Below are 20,900 nucleotides of genomic sequence, written 5' to 3'. Positions count from 1 at the left end.
TCTCTTCCGTGATGACTTTACATTTGAATTTACATTTGCACTTGCATTTAACATTTGTTAATTTAACAACTGATTAATAGATGAACAAAAATCAAGAGTAAAAAGTGTTTTCTGTACAAGAAGAAGAAGAAAATCATTTTTTGGTTGATTGGAAAGTTGGTTGATGGTTTAGTTATGGACATTACATGGTTGAGTTTTAATTTTACATGAAAAGATGAAAAGGTGAAGGAAGGAAAATGATTTATTTAAATTGATGAGATTTGAGACCCGCAAATGAACCAAGTTGTTGATTAAGTTAAACAAGTGTGACAATTGAAATAATAAATAGATGATCAATATGGAGGATTGAATAAAGGATTGTGTTGGTGTTGAGATTATAATCAATCTAAAGATTAAGTGAATCACTAATTGGTTTAAGAGTTCGTCTCATGCAATAAGGTAAATGTTTAACCAGCAATTCATTTAGTCTTTGCTCTTCCCTTTTCAGGATCAACATTTCATCCTTTAAACTTGAATTGGTCAATTGCAATGTTTCAGATTCTTGACACAACTTGTAAACATGAACCTTCTTCTTGTTTCGACATTTGGTTGCGGCCACTTTATTCCGTTCTCGTCTTCGTCTTCGTCTTTCTTCATCTTCAGGATTCCCATACTTTTCATTTCGATATTCAATTGATCGATGGTGTGGATGATGGGTTTGATGGTGGAGATGATAATGATTAGGGATCTGATTTGAATTGAAATGGGAAACATTTTCATTCTTTATTTTATTGACAGATAAAACCTGAATGAAAAGACAACAAATTAACGAATTTTAATAAGAATTCTTATTTAAATCAATTATATTCTTACCTTTCGATTGTTTGATTGTTTAAGAGACAATCTTGAAGTTGATTTGTTTGTTAATTTCACATTGGCCTTTATACTTCCAATGTTATTATCATTGGTAAATGTCTTTCCAATATTAAGATCATTTTGATTTGAGTTTTGTTGTTGATCACAATAACTTGTTACATTTGACTGATAATTGTTATAAACTTGTCCACTTTGATTGATATTATTGTTACTATCGGTTAATCCATAATTGTCCCACAATTCAGGTGAAGATGATTCAGATGAATAACATTTATTATTTGAACTTTCAATTGACAATTGATCACAATTAATGTGATAAGATGATTGTTCATTAATGTAATATTGAGAATAATTATAAGAATCAATTGGTTGATGATGATAATCTAAATGATGATAAGAATCACTATTTAAATGGTTAACTGAATCTGTTGGATCAAACATATTAAACACTGAATCATTTGGTATTGAAGTATTGCTTATTGTTGTTGTAGTTGTTGTTGCTGTTGAAGTTGGTTGTTGATCACAATTTGTTTGATTATAATTGAGTGATGAAGATGAAGATGATCCAGATAAACTGGTCAACTGATATGAATCACCTGGATTCCAACAAGTATAATCAGTTTGCATGATTGAACTGAAACCAAACAACTAATCCTTTCTTGTGATAATAACAACAACATTAAAGGCCATCCTATATCAAATCAACTATAAAATTCATTCACAATTCACTTTCACTTTCATTTTGATGATAAACTTACTTTTAAATTCACTTGATTACTATTTAACAAACGAAACTCAAGGAGATCAACTGTTAACTCAACTGAAAATCATCTTCAACCACTTGTTACTTGTCCACCTTTACATTCATAGCGCTCACCATTTCCATCATAACTTTCTCTCTCTTTCTTCTTCTTACTCTTCTTTCTCTTCTTACTCTTCATCTCTCACTTTCTCATCATCATCATCTCACTCAAGTCAACCCCTTTCATATCTAATTGATTATTTGAATCTTTTATTCACCCTTTATTACTCATCCATTATCATTATCATCATCATAATCTTACACCGGAAATTCATGCCCATTTAGCCCTCAAGCAATCTTAACAAGTTCAATGCGTAATATTTCTGTCCATAAATAAGTTGGACATTGATAATTAATCTAGAAACTTCATTACATAAACCAGAGGCTGATCGCAAACTCTTTCCACTTGTGAGTAAAATTCAATACACAAGCAAAAGAGTCGGATTTGCAATGAAAGAATCATCAATAAGGAAAACTAAAAAATAAATAAAAACGGTTCTACAACTGAGCAAAATGCACTCGAAGTTTGAAATTTTAAAGTCTTTTTTCAAAAACTTCGATCAGTCAAACTTTTTAATCACAAAGATGTTTCCAGATCTGATTAAAAATTTACGTTCCAGTTGAGAGCTAAACTTTTTTGTTGGTTGGGGTCATAAAATGGATTCTAGTTCTTGAACTCAAACTTTCCTCTAATGGACAATCTTTGACTAAATTTAGATCCAGATTTGTACAGTCGAGATACCAGATTTTTTTCACCGAACTCTTCTTCTTTACTCGAACGATATACATAAACTCCTAGTCCAACAATAAACTATCAATGAGAATAACAAAAAAGTTTTTCTTCAATCAGATTAAACTTAAATTTCTCAGTAACCTGAATTTCGATTAAGCTCTGACTATTTTCAGACATGTAGTCCAATCAAGGCTTTCAGGGTGTGTAAAAATTTCTCCTTAGAATCCCTTCCGTCTAGCCATAATTATTTCACCAAAATTTGATGTTTTGACTTGTTATACTGTACGTATTGAATGAATTAAATTGAAACAAAATATTTACTTGTAAATGCATAACAGTCAAACTGTCCATCAATCCCATGGTTTTGACTTACTATTAACGTATCCCGTGCGTCAATAGTAAACTTTTTGAATAATTTATACATTTAAAATTATAATATCTTTACGATTAAACTAGAAATTCATTTTTTTGTTGTTTATTCGAGCAATTTTTGTTATTTAAAGTCTTTCTAATGGTTTGTAAAGCAGCTTTTTTTACTTTTTCCGAGATTGCTTTTGACTGCCACCTAGTGTTTTCTTTAGAAGTTATTTTCTGTTTTGGTTTTACAAAAAGTAAACATATGATGGTCTTGAAATTTTTATTGTGATTTGTGATTTAAATTGATACTTTTTCCTTTTGTTTTATTGTTCATATTTGTGTTTTATAACTAGTTAAGTATCTTTAGTCATGGGGAGACGGTCGATAAACACCACTAAAAGTGGTAAGTACATGAACCCCACCGATCAAGCTCGCAAGGAAGCACGTAAGCGAGAGTTGAAGAAGAACAAGAAACAGCGAATGCTGGTCAGGACTGCAGTTTTAAAAGGAAAAGATCCACATCAAGTTTTAGCTGATATGGAACGTCTTGATCTGATGGAGTTCAACGTTGATGTACCACCCCCACTTAATGAGAAGGTTTTACGTGACAAAAGGAGAAAACTGAAAGAAACTTGGGATCGGTTATGTAGGCTTTATGTGAGTTGAAGCTTGTTTAAGATTCTTAATATTGGTCACACATTACTGATGTCTTATTAATTTATTTTCAGGTTAAAGAAGAACATGAAAAGTTTTTGGAGTTGAAGAGATTAGAAGCTGAATATGAATCAAAGCGAAATCAATTGATCAAATTTTATGAGGCGGTTAAATCAGCTCAAGAAGTAGCTTTAGATGACATCCCTCTTCCTACAGGCCCTCCCGAAGCCAATACAGGTGAAGAAATAATCGAAGAGGAACCAGAAAGTGAACCTTCTTCAATTCTTAAAAAGAGTACCACAACACCAGTGATAAATAAAGATCCTCCAGGCTTACCTCCTGGTCCACCACCAAATCTAGATGATTTTGAAGATGGAGATTCAGATGATGAACAAGAAACAAATAAAAAAGTACATTTTGGTGATAATGAAAAGGAAGCTGATGTTAACGAGTTTTTGAAGGAAATTGAAGATGTAGAAAAGACTGTCGCTGAAAATGATAAGAATGCTCCTTCTTCTCCCGAAGATTCTCAGCCCACAGAGTCAACCGTTTCAGAAAATGAGATCTCAACGACTACTTCATCTACGCTTCCAAATACTAGTACAACGCCAATCTCTTCCAACACAACTACCATCAACCCTATACCTACTTCGACATCAGCTCTTCAGGAAACAACAATTCCACCAACTAATCCCATACTTACTATGGCTCCTACTAAAATTCAACCAGCCCCTCCTCCAATTCCTCCACCTGTTCTATTACTTCGTCCTCCTGTTCAACCTTTAATGCATGGACAAACTAGACCTGGTATGCCACCACCTAATGGACCTCCTAGACCTGGTATGGGACCACCACATTCTAGACCTCAACGGCATAATGCTCCCAGACATAACCCCAGAGGAAATCAAAATAATAATAGGAAAGAAGACAAAAAGCCATCTCATGTCGTTTCTGATAAGGCAACGATAGAAGCGAAACCTCAACTAAGGAATTTGAGTGCCGATGCAATTAGATTTACTCCTTTGTCTTTAAAAATCAGAAGAAATGAGAAAAATGTAAAGAAAACTAACAAAAATGAAGGTTTGTATCGAGTTTCCAACTATCTTGTGCTATTACATTTTCCCATTTAAAGTTTTATATTACTAATTAATTTATTCTTTCTTTTATTTCCAGGTGAATCTAATTTCAGTTTTACTTCAAAGCCTTATGATTCTACTCAATTCAAACAGCAACCACAACCAACAAAAGATGATGCATATGAAGAATTCATGAGGGAACTAAAAGATATTATATAAATTTATAAATACAATTGTATAAAAACATCCCCATCTTCATCAACATCGTATAAAATTAAATTAATATTGTCAACTATTAAAATAGTTTGTCAATCTTTCTTCTTGTGTCAGTAATTACAGGATAAAGAAAACATAAACATAAAGGCGCGATTCAATCATGATAAAGAGTTTTTTATCCTCCTTTATTTTCTTCAAGAGTTCCTCCCAAAGCATTGAATTAAACATCATGAATTGAAATGTACCAATCATCAAAACTTTTAAGATCATTCTGGTGGTCCTGATAAAGTACTGGGTGTGTTTATTAAGCCATCAAATCCTGCCTAATGATCCTGTTCAATAAAAGCATTTCAATTTGAACAAAATGAATAAAGAAAACTGTTGGAGAACAAATAAAGAATTAAAAGGAAAATAAATCATCAAATGAAACAATCAAGTAAAAGCTGTGGCAACAATTAATTCTGAGCTAATGATCGTAAAGTAGAGCTTCTTGGATCTCAAATTTGCACTTCTTGACTGACAATTTGATTTGGATTCAATGTTTTCAATTTTCGCTAAAAAATCTTCCATTAGTCAGTTCAACAATTAAATCAATCTTGGAAATGCTGATTTTACCATTTTTGCACCTTTGTTACCTTAGCAATAAATGATCGCTAGAAGATGATAAAGATTGAATGTTAACAACAAAATTAAAGCACAACATTTCAATGTTTGACATGAATTTATTATTACTTAAATGGCTCAAATCATGATTATGGTAATGATTGCAATGATGAAGAAGGCGATGATGATAATGACGGCTTCCATAATTCAATAATGTTTTTGTTACTGTTAACGATGATAATGTATATTTATGAATTGATGGATCAGGTCAATCACGATCTTTTTGATTTCTCCTTTTGATTGCTATCAATAGAGAATGAGAAAGTTAAACGGCTTCAAATTAATCAATTGTTTCGATTGAGCAATCAAATTAATTTGACCGTTCTTGTTCACTCTTAATCATTATCATATTGTACAATGAAATAAATGGTTTACATTTTATTTGAATGGCCGAAGTTGAACAGTTTTTTACTAACCTGCGCTTTTAGCTAATTTAAGACAATTGTTAATCTTTAATTTAGATCAGTTGAAGAAGATTTACTTTCCTTTTTTTCTGCGATTTAATTAATCAATGGAATTGTATTTGTTTATTTAGTTCAATTGCTTCTAATTCAATCTGACTTTTCAATGTCTTTAAATCTCTTATTGTTAGTTAGTCAGGCAATTATCAAACTCAACGTTTACAATGAAAAAGTGATGTTGTTTGCATTGCTTTTGTTGATGCCATTGAATTTGTGCTATAATCTTGAAGGGTTTGATTTAACCATGAATGTCTGTTGTTGTCACTTTTTACTAGTAAATACAAAGTGATTGATTATCTTGAATGATGGCTCATTTAAATGATTACGTAGTTCATTAAAAGATTAACAAATTGCTGGTTTGATTCTAATTAAATAAACAAGTTTACTGTTTAACTTAGCAGACATATTTCTTGATGTTTTTATTATTAATACATTTTGTTTGTGAATGATTTGACGTCTCATTCACAACTTTAAGAGTTGCAACTTGAGCAAGGTTGAATTATAGTTAAATAACATTGCTATTGGACACAACAATGTCAATCATTTTGCTGCACTTGGAATTTTGTGACATTATATACATGAAGATTTCCGATCATGTAAGATCATAAATTTAAGGACTAATCATTGAAATCAGAAAAAAGATTGATTGCACTTTAAACGCAATGCTCTAAGTGAACAATTAGAGGTGATTTTGTAATAGACTAGATGATACCATTTAGTTTAAATGATTTGGATAAAAGCACGATATTAATGCACCAAGAAGATTACATTAATTTAACAAAAGAAACAAGGAAATAGATAATCTCTGGGTTTTTGGATCCGAGTAATTTTTCTTTACCGATGATGATCAATAGAACTTTTTTTATCGCCATTTTGCTTCATTCGCAAACTAATAAAGCCACCAAATTTTGGAAATAAGTTCAATTGAATAGCACTGTAATGGGTAAACTAAAAATGGGCAATGATGGCGAATCTAGGAATGGACAAGAAGTAATCATAGCAAGGCGTTGAAACGATAAGAGCACATCATTGGTTTCTGGTTTGTTCATGAAGATCATTGGAATGATGATTATTTTGGTGATGCCAGTTCTGAAAGCCATTCTTTTGTCATAAGATCGATTATTTGAGAAAGCTCTTTCTCTACTTTATTTCGGTCTCTGTTTGGAGAAGAAAAGAGTAGCAGGAAGAAAAACAAATTATTGATCCTTGGTTAGACGGATCCATTGGTTAATCAACTAAATTAATAAGGAGTTGTGGTTGTCAACAATAATTTAACTTACTTGATGTCTGGTGCTGCACACATTTCGGAATAATATTTAACCTTTGGCTCGGTTCCACTTGTTCGAATTGTTAACCAAGCTCCATTTGAAAAGTAAAAGGTCAACATGTAACTAGATGAATCAGAAGGTAGACGCTAGGAATAGAAAACGTTGAAAAGGTTAGTGTCACACTGTTTAATTACTCATGATTATTTTAGATACTTACTGCTCTTTTATCACTTTCATTTGTATCATATCCTCGATTTAGATCACGAACTCTAACAATTTTGTATGATCCTAATGAAGCTGGATAGCTGTGAGATCCTCCCCAGTTGGAAAGTCGATTAAAAACTGTTTTAGTTAATTCCTGGTTTGTAGAAAAAAAATAACCATTATTGCTACAATGAATACCATATTTATCATAAAGATAATCCAATTGTTGAGCCAAAGTGCGTCCTGTGTGTTTTTTGTACCAAACAGCCATCTGAGCTACCTCAATGGATGCAGTGATTCCATCTTTATCAAGAATATGGGTTCCACACATGTAACCAATAGCTTCTTCGAAAGCTAAAAGCACCTTTTTACCTTCCTTGACTAGTTCATCAGCTTTATTTCCCATCCATTTAAATCCAGTCAATGTCTCGATGAAATTGAATCCTTCAACTTTGGCCATTGTGTCTAAAAATTTTGATGAAACTGCTGAACCTATCATGTAAACATTTTTGGCTAAAGTTGTTTTATCTTTACGAAGATGTTCAGACCATAGCCAAGCACCGAGCAACTGTCCCAATTCATTACCCGTAAATACTTTCCATTTACCGTTGGGTTGTTTTTCAGCAGCTGCACATCGATCAGCATCTGGATCATTGGCTAGAATGAGCGTTGACCCAGAAGAATCTGCAGATTTAATTGATAAATCAAGTGCTCCTTTCTCTTCAGGATTGGGAAAAGGAACCGTTGGAAATTCTGGATCAGGAGCTGACTGCTCGGCAACAGGATGAATCTTTTTGAAGCCAACCAGCTTCAATAAACAAGTCATATATTTATGAGAAACACCGTGCATTGCTGTGTATGTTATACCCAGGTCAGAGGATTCAATGAGAGATCGATCACAGATTCGTTTACGAACTTCATCATAAAATAGAGACTCAATCTCAGGCAATTTATCAACTGCTAATGATAATTTGTCCCGTTTCCAAGCTCCTTCCCATGGTTCAAGGTGACTCAAGATTGCTTCTTGGATACCTTTATCGTGAGGTGATATAATTTGAGCTCCATTGCCGAAATACAACTTGTAACCATTATCATTTTTAGGATTATGTGAAGCTGTTATCATGATCCCAGCTGAACATCCTAATAGTTTGACACTAAAGGGAATAAATGGAGTTGGTACCAGATCAGAATAAAGATAAACAGGAATATTACGAGAAAGAAATGCAACCGCGGTTCTTTCAGCAAATCGCTTGGAATTATGCCGACCATCGTAACCAATAACAATGCCTTTATCTTTTATTTCATCATCATATTCCAATAAATATTTTGCCACTCCTTGTGAGGTTTGGATGATTACTAAATCATTGAGACGTGAGAATCCTGGACCCATTTTACCTCTGATTCCTGCGGTTCCAAATTGAAGTCTTGATCCTAAAAGTTCTCGTAATTTCGGCCAATCTTTCTCAGTCGTTAACTTCTTGATAAAATCTCTAGTTTCTTGATACTGTAGACGACAAAAAAGGGCATGAGATGTTAAAAAATAATCAGTTAAAGCTAATGATATTATTCATAATGTCAAGTGAAATCAAAGATAAAAATGTCACAGTTACTATTACAGTGGCATTGAAATTACGTAGTTCAACAAACATGAATTGTGATAAAATATTTATTAGAGATTATTATTTTTATCATGATTATTATGAACTCAAGATTATCACAACCAAGAAAACTTGTAAGCTGAGAATGAAATAGCACTTCAATTTTAGCTACATTTTGAATTGAAAAAAAGGACAACGAAAATGAATTAAGGCAATGATGAACAAGGCATTGAATTGTAATAAAGTTAAAATTATAGCTAATCAATAAATGAATACTTATGATTTTATTAGAACTGATCGATATTTTGACAATTGCTCATCGTAACCATCATGAATTTTTTTATCGATGCTGTATTTTCACCTAAAAGTTGAAAATGATTCCAGTTTTCTCAAGCAATAAACTCAGGCAACTGGAAAATGAAATTCTCGAAACAATAAAATCTCGCTTCAAATCTAAAAGTGCTCTTTGAGATATCATCAATTCAATCGGGTATTTAGCGATAAAATTGAATCAAATCTGGACGAAGACATCCTTCATTAATCAGTTCCTGAAATTATCAGTTTTAATTAGAAAAGATCAATCAAGATTAGATATAAAAGATGGAAGTAACCTCATCATCAATTTGTAAACAAAGCAATCATTCATTCGTCTCAAATTGATTCAATTTATCAAGAGAGTAGCTAAGTCAGATGATTGTGACAAAGCAACTAAAGGAACCTTAACACAAAAAAAATCATGCGAAAATAATCAACAGTAAATCTTTAACTACAAATGACAGGAAACAATAAAAAGAGCATAACTCACCTGGTCCCATTGAAGGTAATCATTTATGGCTTGATCAAGCTTTTGATCGCCACTCAAATGCGAATTATCATTTAATAAAGATTTGGTTTTGGAAAGAATGGGCTTAGACATGGTTACAGTTGAAAAATTAACAAAATTTGGATAGATCAAGATAACGTAAACACGAATTCACCCAAAAACAGAGAGGAAAATAGGAATAGAGTGTAGAACTTGCTTTGTAACAAGAGAAGCGTTGAAATAATATGATACGATTAGTTGACACGAGACTTTGCAAGATGATTGTTGGCTGTGGCGATGTTGAAAATGCGTTATACTAGAAGAGAAGAATTGAAGACGAACGGATAAATAACCTTATAGTGGAGTGCGAGAAGCAAAATGGTAAAAAAGATGGTTTCTTATCGGTTGTTTATCAATTAGAACAGAGATATAAAACGTCTTAAGAATCATTATAAAAGTAATACTGAAAAATAAGGGTGAAGATTAAAGGGAAGAACAGTGATGAAGATGAGATAAAGAGAAGATATCAATGAAAACAAAGATCCTTGTAAATGATGATGTTTGGTGATGATAAAAAAAAAGTAAAGTTGAATATGAAAAGAAAACAAATCTTTTTATCAACCATTGAGTAAAGTCGATTCAATGAATCGGATGAATCTTTTGATTGTCTCTTTTATTCATTAACAGATGGCAATGTCTTTGTATTAATTTTATGCTTTCTAATAACGTTATTCAGTGTTTCTTAAAGGTTAACCGTTAAGCTATCTAATTATATTCAATCTGGAGTCAATCGTTTATTCAGTTAATCACCATCATCACCAAATTAAAGAGCTTCCTATCATTAACTCATTTTATTGTGAGTTTCGAGCGTTGGCTTTAACTGCCATCTATGAGTCGGCAAATGAAGAAGATAATTCCACTGAAGACTGTTTGTTACCTTTTTTTACAGTCAAGTCACGATACTTTATGCTGTGATGTAATAAATTAAAGGCAAAAGAAAGAGTTTACAATTTTTGAACGCAGAGGGCAGTCAAAAAATATTATTAGCCAACTGTAAAGGTAATCAGTCTCTAGTTTCAACTGTTTCTTATTCTGAATATTTTTGCATCTTCATTTTTTTTGTGCTCCTCCTTTTTATTAACTCTTTAGTTTGTCTAGTAGTGCTTATCTTACTTCTGTGCATCTTTGGCTTTTTCCTTTGCCACATAAAAGATTAATTTGTTCACACAATGTCCTCTCCAGGTGATTTTGGGAATCCTTTGAAAAAATTCAAATTGGTCTTTTTAGGAGAACAATCAGTTGGCAAAACATCCCTTATTACAAGATTTATGTATGATACATTTGATAATACTTACCAGGCTACTATTGGTATTGATTTCTTATCCAAAACCATGTACCTCGAGGAGAGGACTGTTCGTCTACAGTTATGGGATACAGCAGGTCAAGAAAGATTCCGAAGCCTTATTCCAAGTTATATAAGAGATTCAACGGTTGCAGTTGTTGTTTATGACATTACAAATGCCAACTCATTCCATCAAACGTCTAAATGGATTGATGATGTTCGCACTGAAAGAGGTAACGATGTCATCATAATGTTGGTCGGAAATAAAACTGATTTACAGGATAAAAGACAAGTATCAACAGAGGAAGGTGAAAAGAGAGCCAAAGAATTAAATGTAATGTTTATCGAGACAAGCGCTAAATCAGGATATAATGTGAAACAACTTTTCAGAAGAGTTGCTGCAGCATTACCTGGAATGGAACAAACATCTAAAGTAAAAGAAGATATTGTGGAAGTTGATCTGAAGGATACTCCTAGTGAAACCCCGCGGGATGAAAATAGCTGCTCATGTTAATGGTGACATGAAACCTTCATAATGGTGTACAATTTTACCCTTTAATATTAAAGATTTTGGCGAATGTTTTTAATATTAGGTCTTCCTAATTCCCTCGCGTGAATTTTTGCAATTAAACCATTCTGATAAAGAGGCTCACCAGATATTTTCATATTTTTCAATTCCAATGTGTTCTCGAACTCTTGAATTATTCAATATCATAGAATAAGTTAAGCGAGATTGCGATTGAAGCTCAGTTGCTTTCTCAACAGTCATCCAAGCAAGAATAGACATTTCAGTTATATCACCTATACAAAGTATTAACACATTTCCAGTTTTATCTTTACCACGACGACCTGCACGACCAGCCATTTGAATTTACTATGAAGGCTCTAAATCACGAAAAACTTTACCATCATGCTTTTGAATTGAATCAAATATTACGATACGCATATTTATTCCCATGGAAAAGTTTGTGGCAAAAAGGGCTCGTACCAATCCTTCAGTGAATAATATTTCTGTGATTTCTTTGAGAAGAGGTAAAATTCCTGAATACCTAAAGGTTATGAATACCTAAAGCATTTTTTAACAATCCAGTTATCTCTGATTTGAGGAATAGATCGATTTTGAACGTAATAAAGATCGATGAATAAATCTTTGAATTCTTCCTTTTTCTTCTGCTGTGGGTAAATCCAAAGGACTTGCAAGCATACGAGCATATTGGTCACATCGTCGTCGAGAGAATGTAAAAATAATAACTGGAAGTTGATCTTTAGCTAAATGTCGAATTACTGTAATATAAGTATTTCTAACAATTTTATCTGATCCCATTGATGACTTATTAATAGCTCCAAAACTCTTGTGATATTTTGATTCTCTTTCTTTCTTGGCTGCCATAGCTTTACGATAATTTTCTTCTGTCAATTTACCTCGACTATCGATTAGAAGAAATTTTTCATTAATTGTTTTTCCATCACATCCAGTATACAAATAATGTTCCAATGGAACTGGACGCTTAGTAGTATACATGACAGTAGTATACGCTTAGTAGTATACAGTACATGAATTTTACTTTTACGAGTTCTTCCCAGCCAATCAGCAAAGTCCACCACATTAGGAACAGTTGCACTAAGAAAAACAGAAATCCCGAAATTTTTTATTAGATAGAGCTTTAATAGGTGAAGTGTGTACAAGACGGTTTAAATTTCGCTTAATTGATAAGGAAATTTCATAAACCAACAAGAGGTGGCGATGGCTTAGTCGGTCTAGACAAAAACTCAGAATGAAAATGTACACCAACAAAATATCCATCCTTCTGTCAGCGGGACTTCGAGATTACAAAAACTATGCCAGCATCCGAGATGCGAACTTATTACTTTTTCCAATTATTTTCCTTATTCAGTGTTTTTTGGGATTGCTCTTTATAAGTGCATTCTTTGCATAAATATGTAATTGCATGTATTTCTATCAGTCATAATTAAAATGTTAGAATGATTTTTGTTCAGATGTGTATTTATTCTTATTTGAAAATCAGCGTTTATTGCACAGATAAGTATAACATTTCGCTATTAAGTATTTATTCACATAGTTGAATCGTTCAACATAACAAAGATAGTGTCAAAAAAATAAATCGATATTTAGTGATATATGAATATAATTGAAACAAAGACATGATATTGTCTTGATAGTATTCATTTAACAATAAAATCTTAAGATTTCATGTTTTGAGATTCTTGTCTGAATTGATAATTAAATAACAACGGGTGTAACAAAGTAATAGATAGCAAAGTCCATCAAATCAATCTTTAAGTGCTTCCAATATCCTTTCAAGGCATAAGCGAGCTGCTGATGTTGATTTCTTGCTTGTCCATGTAAGGCCCAAAAATCCATGGCCTACGTCTTCTATAACGTCAAGAACAATTTTTCCAGGCCAACGTTGAGCAAATTCAATGTTAGTGTCAAGAAAAGGATCATATTCACCGACAACAAGGTAAATATTTAGATCTTTGATCAAATCAAGATTGTATTTGATTAATGGAGATTTATAAGGTGACAGTGAAGAGTTAACGATTGCATTGATTCGTTCACTCAATACCTCTTTATCACATTGAAGCCATATATTTTGCTTGCTAATCCAAGTGTTATAAAAGGTTTGCCAGCGTGAAGGTTGTAGGTAACGAGATGAATCGAACGAATCAAGGTTTTCACAGTCAGAATCAAAAATAACTCCAGCTGAGTAAAGAGACAAACAATTAAGAATGGCTAGTGGAGTGAGAAATTGTTCAAGAAAAGAGAATACTAAAGATGGCTGTACAGATGGGAATGTTAAAGAAAGAACTGGGTAGAAAGTGACCAACGCTTTTGGATACAAATGACTTGGAAAAGCAATCGGTGGACCATCAGGAGTTGAAGAAATGATTATTTGGATATCTCGCAAGATTGTTGACAGTGAGAATAAGAATAAACCTCCACCTGAATCGCCACAGAAGATAATTTTCTTGGGAATAAAACCCAGAGTATTTTGTACGTCATTTGTTTCATAATTAGTCAACCAGAGGAATACATCAAGTAATTCTTGCAATTGAACTGGATACCGAACAAATCGACTATAAGTCACATCGAATATAGTTCCACCTTCTAGGTAAGGAACCCAGTGACGGAAACATTGGTCAAATATAGCAGGTAACTCTACTGTAAACGCACCTCCTTGACAGTGAAAGATAACATTTCCATTTGGTACTTTGCCAGCATGGTTAATCAAACGACATTTGATTGGTTTAAGATTTGCATCTCCCGACTGTTTGTCAACATATCTAACTTTACCATCGCCTTCTGTCCCACCACAAGGGATTTGCCAGTTTGTAGATCGTGGAACATCTATTTCCTTTACGGCAAGTCCAGAGTATTTACAGGTTACCCAATTCAAGGCTGAAGTAAATGGATTATTAACGTAGTTGGCCAAATTCAAGGGATAGTAAGGACTTGCAGAGTACAATAAACCCTCCTGCCAGTAACCATGAGCAGAACGAGAAACCAAGGACTTTAATGAGTAGGGTAGATTACTCAGTGATGATGAAATGAGAGAGAAAAATGAAGAAACCCATTGAGCATCCTCATCTAACCAGAAAGCAGGATAGTGAGACCAATATGCTTTGATTCCTTCAGTCAATTTTTCTCGAGATTTGATGTAAGTTTCAAGTAAATACATTGTTGCCTGTGCACCTGTTTCAACTGGTGATTCATCCTCAAAGTAGGTCTTTAATATTTCAAGCAGAATAATCAACATTTCAGTGATTGAGTGTAAAACTTCATATGTTGAAGTGGATACTGAAAGTGGATTTGATAAACCAACAGACACAAAACCATTGTCAAGGGCATCTTCAACATGGCAAACGAATTTACTGACAACTTTGATCAAACATTTAATACCATTGTATCTCGAAAATCTGTTGTTATTGCTGCTGTGAATACCATTAGATAGGTTCACACCTTTACCGTTACGGCGTCTGTTAACTGTATCAATGTGACAATATTCAGAACCTATTTCGTATAAATAATCACAGAGTAAACTGAGTTTGATCCAACTGTTGTACATCTGGTTAACTTGTCCATTGCTTTCTTCTCCTGCTTTGATTTTCAATTTTTTGACCAATCTTTTGATTGTTTTTAAATGTTCACCAGTCATACAATCATACATTACATGACTAGCTCCAATCGAGCTTCCATTGACACCATTGATTAAAGCCTTATCCATATCTTTTATTGAATAAGTTGTCTTGAACAGTGTGTGTTGATCAACCAAAACAAAAGAGTCAGCCTTTATAATTTGAATCTGTTTACGAACAAAACATCAGATCACGTCACATTTGATTACAACACAAAGTGGATCAATTGTGTATACAAATCACCAAGCTAAATAATCGACAATTTGGTTGTGGATCTATAATCACAGCTTAAACCAAAGAAGAAAAAAATTGTTGAGAGAAAAGTCAAGTCTCCAGATGATCAGGTGAGAATTTGTTGAAAATGGTAAACCAGGCACTGTGGGTGGTGAATATTGTTTAATAAAATCAATTTTTTGTGGCTATAGTTGCAAAATAAACACAAATTTCAAGTCGAATTAGATAGATAATGAAAATAGGGCAATAACAATCAAATGATCAGTTGACATGGAAGCTGCTTTCACTTGAAAAGCTGATAGAGAGTTTCACTGATGAATAGTATACCAAGCTCTCACTTTTGACTCCTTCTCTCCCTCTTTCCGATAAAAATTGTTCCCAAACCTGATCAGAAGCAAAAGAAAAATAACTGATTATTTGATTATGTTCGGCCTTAAAATCATAATGAAACAAATAACCAGTAAAATGTACAAAGACTAACCGGTTCGTTTTGTGAAAAAACCTTGAGTCTTTTGGTAATTTTAACCCTAGATTTAATGTAAATAATGTAGATATTTCTGCAACATTGAACAGACATTTGAAGACAACCCAAATAGCAAAACCAGTTGCTCTTTGAGATAACCAGAAAACAAAATATCAATTAACACCTAAGGAAATAATCTTGATTTCCTGTACATCGCAAGACGGAACCAGTTAAAATACCAGTTAAGTATTGTAATTGGCTCAACTTGACGAATGTACAATAACAAACCCAAAAGTCACTCATCAAGTCAGTCTGATGAACAAGAACAACAAAACATATCTGTTGGTTAGTTAAACACAGCCAGAAGACAATGCAAGTTATAGCCAACAATGAATATTTATACAAAATCTGATATTCATAATTTACAGAAATTGCAAATTAGCCAAAACGATTAGAATACAATGATAAATAACCAAAAAACCTAAATCACAAAACAAACCATTTCAATAAATTATGCGAATTAACCATTGTCTAAATTGTCAACTTTCAACAATACTGCTGTTGTAAGAGTATTGTATGATGATTAGATATTTTTTTCAATCAATTTTTCTGGTTTCTCATTCATTACTGTCTTGTACTGTTTTATGGCTTTTTAAACGGTAAAATGGTTCAGAGTCAGCCCAATGACCTGATCGGTTAGAGGAGTGGAGGAACCACTAAAAGTGGCCTGATCTTACCTTTCACCAATAGCAACTTGCCAACCTCAGGTGATTTTGACTTGTTAACACTGATAGCTTCAATAATCTTCCGAGTGTCTTCTTTACCTTTTATTTTATATCTTTATGGATTGTTACAGTTAGTTCACAGCAGCTTGGATTGAATTTACTTGTTAATGTGTTCACCTTTCCGTCAATATTTATGATCCTTGATAACAATTGTTACAATTTAGTTTGATACAATCAATCAGAGATAAAGTGATTATACAGATATAAATAAATGCACATTGGATTCTAATGGTAATTGAGTTTTACCAGTAAACTCAAAGTGTCACCATTAAAGCTTAATCATTGATCATAAATAGTTTGATGAAATCAGAATCTAAATTCACAATTATCATTGACTTTAACGTTTATCTTTTAATGATCGTCTTATACTGATTATGGCTTATTAACTGATATTGAAATATCCGAATAATTCAATAGAGACAAGATACGCGTCATCCAAGGAGATCCGCAAATTGGAGGTTACAATTCAAGGTATTTTTACGTATTTTATTCTCATGTTATAATTTTTTACTTTAATCAAACATTTTGCCATCCTGTGTATTTGAGTCTTTATTACTATTATTACAAAGTGTGAATCCTAGTTGAAATGAGCCATATTTTCCTGTCAGTTTCACTTGAATTTTTTGTAACGTTTATCGACTAAAAAATATTCATTTTCATTCCAATCCTTGAATTTTACACTATTAATAGCAAATTGTTTGTGTTTTAACCAACGATTGTTAGCACTCTCCAATTTAAGTAAATAATAATCAAAATACAAATCAACAACCTCTTAAATGAACTCTACCGTACAGTTTGTGTATACATTTCTAGCTTAGTTTAATCTCCCTAAGCCTCTTTATTTAACCACAGAGTTGATTGATGTTAAACATTTTTCAATTTTACATTTAAATCAATTGTCATTTTCATCAACTTGTTAATATTTGTATTGTGAAATATAAGTAACGCCATTACATCAATCGTACGATCATAATTCAATACATGTACTTATTTATCAATATCTGATACCAAATCACCCGATCTTTTCACTTGAATAACTGTTATCTTCACTGTCGGTTTCATTTCAGATTTTCATTTCATCCCGATTGTTGGGCAATCAATATCGAAGCTTCAATAACCATCAACTCTGGTTCAACTTGATTTAATTGTGCAAATAATTTGTGTGGTTCAAGTCAAAACGGATAACATTTAATTAAGTGGTTCAACATTTTATCCTCTGTTTACATAAACCTTTATCTAGTGTTGCCACCAAAAAGTTGCCCAACGGGTATAACAACCAGTAGATGGCTCTTTGACGTAAATACTCATAGTTGAAACTCGCTTTTTTGAAACAAAATTAAAGCTTTTCTCCAGTTGTAAAAACCACATAGACTTAACTGTAATATAAATATTACTCCAATTATGTTTATTTCTTGTGATTATTTTTAGTGCTGACCGAACAGTGTTATTGTTGATACTTCACGATCTGACCTTTCCATTTTGGATTAAAATTTGGCCTTCTGATTTGAAATATTTCTTGTTTTAATCGACTTCCCATCCTGCAATATTTGGACCATATTTTAAAAATCATCTTTCTGTATTATCATGAAGGCTACTCGAATCCCACAATTATTAGCGACTTTAAATTCCAGTTTGTTTAAAGATGTTCCGGACAGGTTGATGGACAATCTGTCTCAGTTGTGTGAATTAACTCAACAGATTGAAGATTTTGCCCACCTTTACGACTATGGGGATCTTAAATTCAATGGATGTCGAACTTTACTTGAAATGACTGACCGTTTTGTTCCAATAGTTAAAGAATATCTACTATCATCAAATATTCCTGTAGAACCATTGATTGAAATGACCAGCTTATTAGTTAAACTATGTTCTATGGTTGTAGCTCTTCACACTAATAAATTAAAACCACCAACTTCCACTTCAACAAGCTGGCATCTTCATAATTTCATATCTTCTAAATCTCATCTTCATGACAATCTCAAATGCTATTGGGGCTACTTTTCTCTATTTTACATCGAGTCTAATGTTCGGTATGCACTTCGCCTGTACGCTCTTTTCGTTGGTTTAGTATCTGGTTTTCCTGGTTCTTTGTCCACCTTAATTTCACGAAATTCCCATGGATCTAGAATGGTCAATTTACTTTACCAGGCAAATGCTTTTTTCCCTCTTACTATGTTAAATTGTGTTAATAATCCGTTCACTTCTGTTCTGTCAACTCTACATTCAATCTATCATCGAACTTTGATCAAAAAGTTGTCCATACCAAGACAGACAGATTGGATCATCCCAAAATCTGGAGGTGGTCGGGTAACTTTTTGTCCAGATGTTACACCAGTTAGGAGCAATAATTTTGGTACATGTCGTTTGATGAGTTACACTGATTGCCAACCATCAGGAGATTTAATATTCCATGTGCGAGGTGGAGCGTTTGTCGTTGATGTTCCTCAATTCTCTGATACATATCTCATGGAATGGGTGCCACAATTGAACGGTGCCGTCATAATGGATGTTGATTATACACGCTGTGTTCGTTATCCTGTTGCTCTCCAAGAGATTCTGGACGCATACCTCTGGGTGACTTCTAAATCAGAACAAGTTACTAAAACTCTTGGCTTTACTCCTCGCAAGATAATCTTTAGTGGTGATTCTGGTGGAGCTTATCTCCTTTTCACCCTTTCCGCGGTTCTTAGAGATATTCAAAAAATTTCACCAAATTCAGTTTGGATTTTCCCAACTTCCTTGGTTAGTTTTTATCCAATTCTTTCATTCAATCATGAAGGTAAAATACCTTCCTTAATTTTGGGATTTATGGACGCTTTTCTCAACCTCAATACTGTTTATCAAGGAATGTCATTGTATGCCTCGGGAATTACTTTTGATTCAGACTGTGAACCATGTTCAAGTTACGATGAACCTTCAGATGAAGGCTCCGTTTCATCAGAAAGCAAAAGAAATTTAAATTATGATCAAGATAAAAACAACAACAATACTCCTAATCGTTACTCTAAAGATTCATTATGGGAACGCTTTTACAATACATGGTTTAACTCTGATAAAAATTGGTACAATTGTGACAAGAATGCATTTACTCAACGAAGCTCCAAGATCTTGACTGATTCCATGGCACCTTATATCTCACCAATGGTTTGCTATGATATAAATAGCCTTGATGACTTGTCAATATACTTAATTACTGGCCAATTTGATCCATTTCTGGATATGGCTCTTGAATACGCTAAAATCTGGAAAGGAAAAGTTAAAGTTGACATTATTCCTGATTTACCCCACGGATTCCTCAATATGACAACCATAAGTGATAAAGCAAATCAAGGGGCTAATGTCTGTCTATCAAGACTCATTGAAGCCCTTCAAGAATGAACTCCTCTATAAAATATCGTTATTTAATCTATGAGATTTTTACCTTGCCATATTTTTTATTTCAACTTAGCAACACTAACTTTATATTGTAATAATTGTTGAGATTTAATTTTTATTTTAGACTGTTTTTTTCCTAGATTGATATTTTGTAATTACCAGACCAACAACGGTTACTTTCCATCTCGCATAAATCAAGATAACCCTGTTACATTTTGGAGGACAAAGTTATATTTTATCAATGATTGGAAAATACTGACAACCAAATATCCAAAGATTTAGAGATTAAATGATTTAATGACTCTGTAATTGCTATTTTAAATTACTCTTTATTCACTCATGTTAAATGCTCTTTCAAAGCATTTAATATCCAACCTTGAATGCTATCTATTATTTAAAATATCAATGACAAGAATGCAAAGGAAATTAAATGATACCCTAATAATGGTTAACAATTTTACCTTTCCTAGATTTTTGTTGTTAAAAGACAATTTCTTTGTTGATTATGACAATTGTTGACTGTGAGACTTAATTTAATATAAATGACGAATGATACTTAACAATCAAGACGAAATCATTATTTTGAAATTTTAAGATATATGTTAATGTTGATTGTATTCAATATTCCCCATTGTATCAAATTAAACAAGCATATTTAGAAATACACTTTCTAGTCGTAATTTTGCTTTCGACAATTTGAACATTTTAATTTTTTAATCATTTAAACACTTTTTTCCTCTTTCTCTCATCTTTTCTTGCTATTTGTCCATATTACTCTGGTAAAACATGCACTTTCCAATCTGATAATTTGGGAACTAACTCATTAATTATAGTGATTTAACGACTTGTCACGA

At 32.8% G+C, this 20,900-nt stretch overlaps 5 protein-coding genes across 8 annotated transcripts; 3 read left to right on the top strand and 2 right to left on the bottom strand.

Annotated features, from left to right (window-relative positions):
- Window positions 1-225: 225 nt before the first annotated feature.
- Window positions 226-1,663, bottom strand: LOC107372248 (uncharacterized). The gene is made up of 2 exons (XM_025161791.2): window positions 853-1,663; window positions 226-784 (listed from the first exon to the last, which is right to left on the bottom strand). Exons 1-2 carry the CDS (start codon window positions 1,480-1,482, stop codon window positions 386-388), a joined length of 1,029 nt encoding a protein of 342 aa, XP_025017559.1. The 5' UTR covers window positions 1,483-1,663; the 3' UTR covers window positions 226-385.
- A 1,328-nt stretch (window positions 1,664-2,991) lies between these two features.
- LOC107369681 (uncharacterized) lies at window positions 2,992-5,352 on the top strand. Its single transcript, XM_015937657.3, has 3 exons — window positions 2,992-3,404; window positions 3,476-4,481; window positions 4,575-5,352. Exons 1-3 carry the CDS (start codon window positions 3,117-3,119, stop codon window positions 4,694-4,696), a joined length of 1,416 nt encoding a protein of 471 aa, XP_015793143.1. The 5' UTR covers window positions 2,992-3,116; the 3' UTR covers window positions 4,697-5,352.
- An 853-nt stretch (window positions 5,353-6,205) lies between these two features.
- On the bottom strand, window positions 6,206-10,059 carry Pgm2a (phosphoglucomutase 2). Of its 2 annotated transcripts, none has more exons than XM_015929936.3 (4): window positions 9,693-10,059; window positions 7,303-8,793; window positions 7,098-7,231; window positions 6,206-7,022 (listed from the first exon to the last, which is right to left on the bottom strand). In XM_015929936.3, the coding sequence occupies exons 1-4, from the start codon at window positions 9,801-9,803 to the stop codon at window positions 6,887-6,889; spliced, it is 1,872 nt and encodes a 623-aa protein (XP_015785422.1). In that variant the 5' UTR covers window positions 9,804-10,059; the 3' UTR covers window positions 6,206-6,886. The 2 variants fall into 2 exon arrangements, with proteins under 2 accessions (XP_015785422.1, XP_015785429.1); XM_015929943.3 differs by having other exon boundaries at window positions 6,206-6,974.
- Window positions 10,060-10,309: 250 nt separating this feature from the next.
- Rab6 (RAS oncogene family member Rab6) lies at window positions 10,310-11,618 on the top strand. Its single transcript, XM_015929974.2, has one exon. The coding sequence runs from the start codon at window positions 10,919-10,921 to the stop codon at window positions 11,543-11,545; it is 627 nt and encodes a 208-aa protein (XP_015785460.1). The 5' UTR covers window positions 10,310-10,918; the 3' UTR covers window positions 11,546-11,618.
- A 4,620-nt stretch (window positions 11,619-16,238) lies between these two features.
- LOC107362816 (uncharacterized) lies at window positions 16,239-20,355 on the top strand. 3 transcript variants are annotated; one of them, XM_015929952.3, is made up of 3 exons: window positions 16,239-16,653; window positions 17,089-17,142; window positions 17,739-20,355. In XM_015929952.3, the coding sequence occupies exon 3, from the start codon at window positions 18,256-18,258 to the stop codon at window positions 20,047-20,049; it is 1,794 nt and encodes a 597-aa protein (XP_015785438.1). In that variant the 5' UTR covers window positions 16,239-16,653; window positions 17,089-17,142; window positions 17,739-18,255; the 3' UTR covers window positions 20,050-20,355. The 3 variants fall into 3 exon arrangements, with proteins under 3 accessions (XP_015785438.1, XP_015785446.1, XP_015785454.1); XM_015929960.3 differs by lacking the exons at window positions 16,239-16,653; window positions 17,089-17,142 and adding an exon at window positions 17,183-17,632; XM_015929968.3 differs by lacking the exons at window positions 16,239-16,653; window positions 17,089-17,142 and having other exon boundaries at window positions 17,524-17,967; window positions 18,100-20,355.
- The last annotated feature ends 545 nt before the right edge of the window (window positions 20,356-20,900 follow it).

Source organism: Tetranychus urticae, chromosome 1 (assembly GCF_039701765.1).
Source record: "Tetranychus urticae isolate SD_2017Ah chromosome 1, NJAU_TeUrti_SD_1.0, whole genome shotgun sequence".
NCBI classification, from domain to species: Eukaryota; Metazoa; Arthropoda; class Arachnida; order Trombidiformes; family Tetranychidae; genus Tetranychus; species Tetranychus urticae.
Note: the sequence above shows the minus strand (reverse complement) of the source record. Positions and strands in the feature narration are given on the sequence as shown.